The following is a 10,647-nucleotide window of genomic DNA, read 5'->3' as shown; positions in this document are numbered from 1 at the left end:
GGCTATTGGCTGAGACGGAACAAGACAAAATCAATCAAGAAATAGGTTAAAAGCTCGTGGTTTGAAAGACTTTGTTACGGAAGTTAAAAGATCAAAATGCCTCGCTTTCCTCGGAGAAACTTTCCAAAACGATTATTTTAGTGACCTATTTCTTCGCTATGTTCAAAATAAGAGGGTGAGTAAATGAGCGTAAGTCGTCAAATTACTTCCCCCCCTACCGTGAAAGTGGTCTCGTCCACGTAAATCTCATTTCAGCGAGCTTTTCTCGCGCGTAAGCGGAATGTAAATCACATGGTGGCTGCGGGCTTTAAGCTGAGTTAAGTTGCCCGTGGTCATTGGAATCTCTCTCTGGGTGTCAGAACTCGCAGCTTACGTGAAGGATGTTGGGCTCGAAGACCATGCCCTGGCGGAGGCTGCAGGGCATTTCCTTCGGGATGTATTCGGCCGACGAGCTCAAGTAAGGAGATGGTGGGGAGGAAGCATGCAGAGCCTGCTTGTTGAGGTTGGCGCCATGAACTACTGTTCCCAAGAGGTCTTGCGCCCAGTTTATCCTCCGAGTTAGTGGTTGTGTGGCGCTTGGCCTTTTGGGACCCGTAGTTCCGGGAACGTCGTGGATTGGCGTGGACTGCCTAGAACCCGGTGGGGCTAGGTTAGAGTTTGCGCTGGGGGGGATGAAGGTTCCCACATTGCAATGTTCCCATCCATCAGTTTCCTTGGTAATTAGCGTTTGCAGAGTTGCTGTAATGTCCCTGACGTGGTTAAGAACGCAATTTGTCAAAATGATTATCCTTCAAGACTCAGTTTAAGTGACATATTCTCTTTGCTAGGACCCCCTATATTGTCTGCCCAGTTGCTAAATCAAGGGACTCTCTTAAGTCCTCATTTTGATCACCGTAGCATTTGTTGGCCACACCTTCGAAACTTTATTTGCAGGACCTTACTGTTTTTAGGTTCTTTTATTTCTGTGACAAGGAGAATGACTTCTAATGGATACAGGGTTTGTTTTACTACGGATGAAAATGTTCTAAATAGACTAATGGTGATGATTGTACAACTCTGTAGATAAGCTAAAAACCACTGAGCGTACGGTTTAAGAGTTGTGTAGTATGTGAGCTATATCTCAAGGAAACTGTTAAAGAATTTTTAAAACTTTAATGTGAGGGGCGCCAGGGTGGTTCAATTGGTTGAGCCTCCAATTTTGGCTTGGGTCATGATCTCTCAGTTCTTGAGTTCGGCCCACTGTTGGGCTTTGCTGACAGCTGGGAGCCTGGAGTCTTCTTTGAATTCTGTGTGTCCCTCTCTCTCTCTGACCGTCCCCTGCTCACGCTGTCTCTCTCTTCTCTCTCTTTCAAAAAAAATTTTTTTTTTTACTTTAAAAAAAACTTTAATGTGAAAAATGACAAAAGGCAAATTATAAACTGAGAAAAATATTTGCCACCATTATAGTAAATGATTAAGGTCCTCGTGTAAGGAGCTCGTGACAATAATGAAACCATTAAGATTTTAATTAAAAGTAAAGGACTAAAGCAGTTTAAAAGAAATATTGTAATAAAAAATTAAAATGGAGCACCTGGGTGGCTCGGCTGGTTAAGCATCTGACTCTTGGTTTCTGCTCAGGTCCTGATCTCATGGTTCATGGGTTCAAGCCCTGAGTTGGGCTCCACAGTGTGGATCCTGTTTGGGATTCTCTCTCTCTCTATGGCCCTCCCCTGCTCGTGCTCTCTCTGTCTCAAAATAAATATATAAGCTTTAATGTATGGTGGAGTAGCATTTTTTCACCTGAAATTTGGAAAGATTTTTTTTTTTTTAAGTAGATTCCACGCCCAATGTGGGCCTCGAATTCAGGACCCTGCGATCAGGAGTTCATGCTCTACTGACTGAGCCAGCCAGGTGCCCCTGGAAAGATTAAGTGCTAAGATTCAGTGCTAGTTAAGACTGGCAATCTACGATTAACCCACCTTTTCTAGAATGTAAGGTAGCAGAATATATCAGTAGTTTCAAACATTTTGTACCCTTTGATTCAGGGATTCCAGTTCACTGAGGAAATAATTATATTCCTAGGACATGATTAGAAGTTTGAAGTATCCTGTGTAAATCTTTATGCAGATAGGTTTTGTAAGCCTACTTACGATAGAGCTTGGTTAAATGAATTATTAATTGCTACATAATGAAAGATTTTATAGCCCTTAAGAATTATGTTTCCAAAGAATTTTATTGACGTAAAAATACTCATTTAATGCTAAATAATAACAGTGTTTTTTGTTTTTTGTTTTTTTTTTTTAGGTTGTGAGATTTGGATAACTGTCTTTATTTCCAAAGTCAAAAAAAATTTATAAAGCAAACTTGGCATGAATGTACTTTGGTAAAAGTAGTTAGGAGTTCTGTGGGAGCCCCCTTTAAACCAAACACAAAATACTGTGATGAAACTTTTAGTGAACTTAGTATAACTTTTAGGCTGACTTAAGTGGACTTTTAGTATAACTTAGGTTATACTTCTCAAGGGTCTGCATATTTGTGTTTAATTTCAATTTACTACTTCTGCATATGGGAATTATCGGGTTATCTTCTCTTTACTGAACTATGTGGGCTTTGGAGTTAGTTGTGATCCATATCCTGTCTCTTTCCACCGTGCCCCCCCCCCCAATCCTGGCTGTGTCACCTGGATTAAATCACCTAACTGTTCTGAACTGCAGTTTCCTCCTCTGAAAAATGCACATAGTGATCTCACAGGGGTGAAGTCAGACTAAATGCTACTTGTAAAGCATTTAGCATGTGGTAGGCACTTAACTACTTTCTGTAAATATTCCCCATTGTACTCTGCAAGATTTGCACTAAATCTGTTTTTTTACATATTTTACCACTCTTACCTATTCAGCACGTAGTTATTGAGCACATGCAGCGTGCAGGCTCTGTGCTAAGTGCTGAGCTACACTGGTGAGCAAGGCATACACAGATTCTGCCCTCTGAAGCTGTCAGCATGTCTGAGGAAATAAATGTGGAATCATCATTTAGCTATGAAGTGCCAAAAAAAAAAAAATTGAGAAGTTGGGTAACCTTCATTTTCCCTTGGTCTTTTTTATTTCCTTAGGAAATTAAGCGTTAAGTCCATTACGAACCCTCGTTACCTGGACAGCCTGGGAAACCCATCAGTGAACGGCCTGTACGATTTAGCTTTGGGCCCTGCGGATTCCAAAGAGGTGTGCTCCACCTGTGTGCAGGACTTCAACAGCTGCCCTGGCCACCTGGGCCACATTGAGCTTCCGCTTACAGTGTATAACCCTCTCCTCTTTGATGTACGTTCTGCCCTGGGCTGCCCTGTACACGTGGGTCTCAGAGCTGCTGGTGGGATTTGTGAGGGGCACTCCTGGCCTCACAAGAGGTGCCTAAAGAGGTTAGCTCCAGACACAGAGTTAAAGTGCTTTTTACCATGAGATTTAAAACCTTAAGGTGCCAAATCCAGTAAGTTCAACTTGGCTTGTAGCCCTAACTAAATGAATTTCAGTTTGATCCCAGTTGAAAAGAGCCATAGCCTGTCTCTGTTCACGTAGGAGGAAAAAGCATTTGAATTCATCCCCTACACTTTGTTTCAGGGGCTTCATGCCCTTCAGAAATCCAGGCAGAATCTCCCTGGCAGTAGGAAAACTTTGGAGTTCTCCAGGCCTCCCTGAGCTCTTCTGATGGATTTGTAAGCTCTTGCTTGGTTGCAAGGTGAGCAAAGCCCAGAAGACCAGACAGTGAGTTAAGAATGAAGCTCTTGTGTAGAGTCCTATTTGTGTATTTTCAGCTTTTTATGTCAGTTAGCCTAGCCTCCAAGATTTGTTTCAAACTCTACAGATGACAGTATACGTGTTGTTTTTTTGGTCTGTTAGTTGTATTGAGGAAAGAGAATCGTCTTAGTTAAATGCAGTATTTAGTTAAATGCCAAATATTTAACTAAACTTCTAGTAACTAAACTATTAAATATTTTATTTATTTTTTTAAAGATTTTATTTTTAATCTCTACACCCAACATGGGGCTTGAACTCGCATCCCCAAGATTGAGAGTCACACGCTCCACATACTGAGCCAGCCAGGCATCCTGCAAATATTAAATATTTTAAGTTAAATATTTAAATACTGAAATTAGAATTTGGTACTTAGTTAAATAATATGAAGGTAGCTCTCTAACTCAGACCCAAACTAAATTTCAACTTTTAAGGAATTAAAATGAAACCATGAAACAAGAAATAGAGGGGAATATTTATCTAGTTCATAGGGCCACAGAGGCCTTTCCAGGTACATTAGGTGAAGTGGAATTCTCAAAGGAGTAAACTGGCTGCCTAACAAAAACTTTAAGTACGTTGAATATTACCTTGTCGAACTGTGTCTCTAATTATCCTGCTTCTTCTTATTCCCTCTCTTCAGAAACTCTACCTGCTGCTCCGGGGCTCCTGTTTAAACTGTCACATGCTGACCTGCCCCCGGGCCGTGATTCACCTCTTAGTCTGCCAGCTGCGAGTTCTGGAAGTCGGGGCCCTACAAGCAGTCTACGAGCTTGAGAGAATTCTGAACAGGGTAGGTGGGGTGGTGGCTGTCGTGGCAGTCAGGCAAGCCGAAGCAGTTCAGAGCATAGCTGTTTGTGTGTTGTCCCTGAGATTCGTCATCATAAGTCACCAGAACGTTTGATCTTTACGTCTTCTCACTAGATACCAACAGCTCAGCGTGAAAACATGAAGCCGTGAGAGAAATTGACGAAATGTTCATGAAAACAACATCTTAATACCACTTTAGCCATCAGTGAGTTTCATTTCTGGACCTTGGAGCCAGTGGAGGCTTATGCATTGCTTTGGATTATTATGTTTCTTTGGTCTGTTTTAATGTAGGATGTTTTAATGTGGAAAATTGTTTTTCATGGTATTGACTTTTTTTGAAGACTTCAGACCCATCGTCTTGTAGGATTTCTTACTCTCTGGATTTGTCTGACTTTTTCCTTACTAGATTCACATTTTGGTGAGAATACAACCTACACCATATGGGGATGCTTTGTGTCATTTCAGGAGGCACATACTGTCAGGTTGTTTTATTATTGGTAATGCTGAGTTTGATTACTTGGATAACAGGGGGACCACCAAATCTATCACAGAGACATTTTTCTCTTCATTAGAAAAAAATCCTTCAGATTTTCTGGTGCTATTATAAGTATCTTATGTAAAATTCATTTTCTGTCTCTAGATCAAAAATACTAGATTTTTTTTTTTTTTTTATGAAACCATCTGGCAGAAGTGTGTCATTCTAAATGATTTACCTATAAATTCTTGTTGGTTTTCTTTTTTTTTTTTTTAATTTTTTTTCAACGTTTTTTATTTTATTTTTGGGACAGAGAGAGACAGAGCATGAACGGGGGAGGGGCAGAGAGAGAGGGAGACACAGAATCGGAAACAGGCTCCAGGCTCCGAGCCATCAGCCCAGAGCCTGACGCGGGGCTCGAACTCATGGACCGCGAGATCGTGACCTGGCTGAAGTCGGACGCTTAACCGACTGCGCCACCCAGGCGCCCCTCTTGTTGGTTTTCAACATAATCCTATCATCTGGGAATCTTGGCAGTTTTGTTTCTTTCTAGTCCTTACATGTTCTATTTCTTTTTCTTTATTTTGGTGGCTAGGAGCCACACTGCTGTGTTGAAGGGATAGCAGCCATCCTTGTCTTGTTTCTTGTCACAAGGGAAACCTTTTACCTTTCCTTTCGACTTCCCTTTCCCAAATAATTCAGTCTTAAAGACGTTAGGTGGGCAGAGCTTCTACACAGACCTGTGGCCTTATGTCAGAGCCCAAGCTTGATGAGACAGGCATTCAAGGGGAGAACATACCTGCATGTGTGGGCAGCCCGACATGGAATATCAGAGGTCACATAGGGTGAGGAAGATGTTCATTTAAGGATAAAAGCTCAGCATAGTATGCAAGTGTGCAAGTCAAGTCAGAAGGTACCCATCCTTTATGGCCCAGTGAGGGATGTGAGCACCTACATAGGATGAGGAGGGTTCCACAAGGAGGGGGGCTTAGAGTGGGTGCGGGGTACGACCCCAAGTCGAGTGAGAGCCATACATGGGAGGGGTGGCAGCCTTGTTGGGAGACGGTTTACATACAGGGAGGGAGATTGATCCAGTAAGTACATATTTTAAGGATAAGGTAGGCCAGACTTCATACTATTAGAGAAGGGAGTTACGGATACATGAAAGAGAAAAGGCCCAGAATTAATCCTGTGGTATTGGACTGGAATTGGAAGTTTGATTTGATTCAGTACATAAAGCATACATGTGCACACGTAAGCACACATGACTTTCAGGGAACAAAGCCAAAAAAGTTAATCCAAAGTCACATATGTCCTAGAGAGAGAAGGATTTTCTTGAAACTTTACTCAGAGTGAGTTCTATTTTTTCTAGATATGTGTCCATTTCATCGAAAATTTCAGATCTGTTGGCATAAAATTATTCATGATGATTACTATCTTAAAAAATTTTCTTTAGTAAACTATACACACAGAAATGCATTAATCACACAGTCTAACAAATAGTTACAAAGTACCATCACCCATATAGTCACCTTCATTGTCAAGTTACTGTCCAAGTCCCCAGAAACCTCATCTCTTTCCTCTGTCCTTGTGTGCTTGTTTTTGAAAGGTTTTTCTTTTTCTTCGTCTTTTTTTTCTTTTCTTTTCTTTTTTTAATAATTAGAAAATTATTGGTGGGAATAATTTGAAGCCTAGGATAGGACTGCCTTTCTCCAGAGAGGATGCCTATTGCTCCTGCCATGTGCACGGTGGCCTGGGACCATCGTAGGCCTCAAAGCTGAAGGCTCCCTAGGCTGCCCAGACATTTGGAATCCAGGCTGCAGTACTGTATCAGGCCCAGTCTGGTTCCTAAGGGTGTAACCCTTTGGGTTCCCTGCTTCCTGTGTTTGTGTGGTGGAATTCTGTCCTTGAACTAACTCCAGGCTTTGATTTCTGTCCTCTTCATCCTTTGAGGCCTTCAGAATAAGAAGTTCAAAATGAGTGAGTTGGAAAATGCTTCCAAGGTTACGACTGCCGTGTTGTACAGCTCCAGGGAGCATCGCAGAAGTGTGTCATTGCCTTCCACAGGGGTCACAACAGCACTGAGGGCCACCCTGGAGCTGGGCAGTGCCGCAGCCCTGCACCAGAGCAAACATGGCCCTGTGCTGTGCGACCTCTTAGATTCCTGGCTTTGCTTCAGTCTGGCAGGTTCCTCACTGTCCTCTCAGCTTTTCAGAGCTTTAAATTTTTTTGAAGTATCGTGTCCTATCTTGGTTCTTTTCAGTTTTCGGTTTGTCTGAATAACCTAGCCTACATTCTCAGAGCCGGATATTCTTTGATTTTTTTATTATTTACTTATTTTAACAGCAGTGTTGCCTTACTGTTTTGTAAATACAACACGGTGTGAAATTTCCTTCCCTTCTCTTCAACTAAACTCTCCCACCCTAGGAGAGGCTGGCCCCATGATGCTGCAATCAGACGCTTGCTTATTTCAATAGTATGGTTTTCCGCTTTGTTTTTCAGTTTCTAGAAGAAAACGCTGATCCTACTGCCTTTGAAATTCAGGAAGAGTTAGAACAATATACAACCCATATTGTACAGAACAATCTGTTGGGATCCCATGGTGCACATGTGAGTTACCTATCTCTCTTTTCCTATAACACTTGGTCTTTGGTATAATTATCATAGTTCTCTCTGCACTGTAATTTGTATATACTTTTTGCTTCTCAGAGCAGACCTGGATTTGAATCCCAGCTCTGCCTCTTAGAGGCCTGTGACATTGTAAGTTACATTGCTGTCCCTGAGCCTCTGTGTACTCTTATTTAATGCCTGCCTGCAGGAGTAATGAGAGGATTAGATGAAATTAGGTGGTTTAGGTACAATGTCCAGCAAGGTTGTGAAATACTGTCTCATTTTGAGAGTGGTGTCTGTGTTCTTTTCTTCTTTCTCTCTCTCAAACACTAAACTGTTGCTACCTCCTCACCCACCCCCCGCCCCTACAGCACCTGGGTAAGTATTAATTTGTTCAACAGTTGAACGAATGGCATAGGTAATCAACCTGTACTAATCTTTGAAGTACTAATCTTAGAATCTAGCTCACCTTATGCCCAAATTTCACACCCGAGATTCTGAATAATTGGTCTGGGGTAGAATCCTAGCGAAGTTACAGAAGCTCCCAGGAAAAAGTTTCATTTGCAGCCAGGCTCAGTCCCCTTTATGTAGCTTAACTGTGGATGTGCCTTTCTTAGGATCCTGATGTCCATCTGAGGGAGGCAGCAGGGGTGGTATACTAGCTGCATGCAGAGAGGTTTGTTTTAAATTAACTGGCATTTATTGAGGACTTACTGTATTCCACGGCTCCTCCCCCCCCCCCCCCCATGATCTCTTAGTAACAGCTTGGTGAGGTAGTCAGTCTTAATCCCACATACAGATGAGGAAATTTAAGCCTTAAAGAAGTCACTCAGTAATTGGTAGAGTTTGGCTATATTAGGGTTCTGTGGAAAATGTTTAAGAGGGTAGCTTACTCCTTTTTCAAAAAAAGGTAAGAATCATAAAATGAATATGTGGTGTAGTGAAATGAAATAGTAAAATGAATCTAGTGAATGAATGAATGAATGAATGTAGTAAAATGAAATAGTACTGCAACGTTTTTTTGCCCTATCTCAACAGGTGAAAAATGTTTGTGAGAGCAGGAGCAAACTCATTGCTTCCTTCTGGAAGGCACACATGAGTGCTAAGCGATGTCCCCACTGCAAGTGAGTACTGGGCTCTTGTCTCTCCCTTTCCCCCAGAAGCCTCTGGCCCGTCACTCACAGCTGTTACTCAGTGTCTTGTTGAGGTTTTTCTCTCCTCAATCACAACCGTTCTCATACATAGGACTGGACGGTCAGTTGTCCGAAAGGAGCACAACAGCAAACTGACCATCACATATCCAGCCATGGTGCACAGGAAAGCTGACCAGAAGGACACAGAGCCCCTGGGTAAGTAGGCTGGGCCCTGGGAGGTCCTTGGACACGTTTCACATGTGGCCATCAGGTGTGTCTCAAACTTTGGGAATACCTGCTCATTACCACGTGTTTCTCACCTGCGTGTTTGTGGCGGGCCAGCAGAGGTGCTGTCCAGGCCTCTTAATGGTTGGAGGGGACCCTGGTTAGTGCTCATCCCTCGCCTCTCATGCAGAACTGACAGGCTGACCTACATTTTGAGGCAGCGCCCTATGGGCTGAATGAGGTTGTCTTGCCTCAGGCGGTCATTTTTCTGGAAGATTTTTGAGGAAGAAGGAATCCACTTGGCAGATATTTAGAATCATTTTATTGTCAATGAAGTGTGGATGTATTTTGAAGTAAAGTGTAAAAAATGTAGGTGAGTTTTACAGGAAAACTGAGCATTCACAGAACATTAATGCTTCCTACAGGCTGCTTCTGGCTGTGTACTCAGATTCTTGGAGTAGAGTGTCTCTTACTCAGCTCTGATCTGCCATTAGGGTACTTAGGAAAACATTTGAGAGACTAGTACTTCTACTGTTAATGTTGTTTATTTATATAGAAAAATTTTACTTGAGCATAGTTGACATAATGTTGCATTACTTTCAAGTGTTAACTAGTGCTTTGATAAATTTATACATTATGCCATGTTCATGGCAAGTATAGCTACCATCTGTCCCTATACAACGCTGTTACAGTATCATTGGCTGTATTCCCTATGTGTGCTGTCCCTTTTATTACTGTGACTAAACTCATTCCGTAATTGGAAACCTGTATCCTCTTCACCTATTTTGCTCAACCCGCCCCTCCCTTTTGGCAACCATCAGTTCTCCATATTTATAGTTCTGGTACTTCTTGTTTATTCATTTTTGTCTAGATGCCACCTATAAGTAGAAACATATGGTATTTACCTTCCTCAATCTGACTTATTTCACTTAGCCTAATACCCTCTCGGTCTGTTCATGTTGTTGCAAATGGTTCGATCTCATCCTTTTTATGGCTTCATGATATTCCATTGTATATGTCTTCATCCCATCTTCCTTATCCATTCATCTATAGATGGATACTTCGGTTACTATTGTATCTTGGCTATTGTAAATGATGTAATAAACATGGGGGTGAGTATATCTTTTCAGATTTTCTTTTCTTTTTTTTGTTAAATACCTGATAGTGGAATTACTGAGTCATATGGTATTTTTGTTTTTATTTTTTATTTTTTAAGAGAGGGAGAGAGTGCACACAAGTCTGCCTGCTTGCAAGCAGGGGAGGGACAGAGGAAGAGGGAGGGAGAGAGTCTTAAGCAAGCTCCACGCTCAGCACAGAGCCTGACACGGGGCTCAGTCTCACAACCGTGCGATCGTGACCTGAGCCGAAATCAGAAGTCAACCAACTGAACCACCAAAGTGCCTGATATTTTTATTTTTAATTTTTAAAGGAACCTCCGTGCTCTTTACCACAGTGATTATAACAATTTACATTTCCACCACCAGTGTACAAGGGTTCTTTTTTCTCCACATCCTTGCCAATACTTGTTATTTCTTGTATTTGTTTTAGCCATTCTGACAGGTGTGAGGTGATAGCTCATTTGTGCTTTCAATTTGCATTTCCCTGATGAGTGATGTTAAGCATCCTTTATGTA

General features: G+C 41.8%; 1 protein-coding gene across 3 annotated transcripts in view; it reads left to right on the top strand.

Annotated features, from left to right (window-relative positions):
• The first annotated feature begins 6 nt into the window (after window positions 1–6).
• POLR1A (RNA polymerase I subunit A) overlaps window positions 7–10,647 on the top strand; it is a 75,584-nt gene continuing 64,943 nt past the window's right edge. The window contains exons 1-6 of one of the 3 annotated variants that reach the window (XM_023251845.2): window positions 7–175; window positions 3,089–3,293; window positions 4,405–4,554; window positions 7,549–7,656; window positions 8,695–8,780; window positions 8,902–9,005. In XM_023251845.2, the coding sequence (XP_023107613.2) occupies window positions 159–175; window positions 3,089–3,293; window positions 4,405–4,554; window positions 7,549–7,656; window positions 8,695–8,780; window positions 8,902–9,005 (670 nt within the window). In that variant the 5' untranslated portion in view covers window positions 7–158. Of the gene's footprint in view, window positions 176–258; window positions 458–3,088; window positions 3,294–4,404; window positions 4,555–4,757; window positions 4,777–7,548; window positions 7,657–8,694; window positions 8,781–8,901; window positions 9,006–10,647 lie in introns of those variants that run through there. The other 2 variants (XM_023251841.2, XM_045054520.1) reach the window with 2 other exon arrangements.

The sequence above is a fragment of the Felis catus genome, chromosome A3 (assembly GCF_018350175.1).
Source record: "Felis catus isolate Fca126 chromosome A3, F.catus_Fca126_mat1.0, whole genome shotgun sequence".
Lineage (NCBI taxonomy): Eukaryota > Metazoa > Chordata > Mammalia > Carnivora > Felidae > Felis > Felis catus.
The sequence above is the reverse complement of the archived record's forward strand: the minus strand, read 5'-3'. Positions and strand labels throughout refer to the sequence as shown.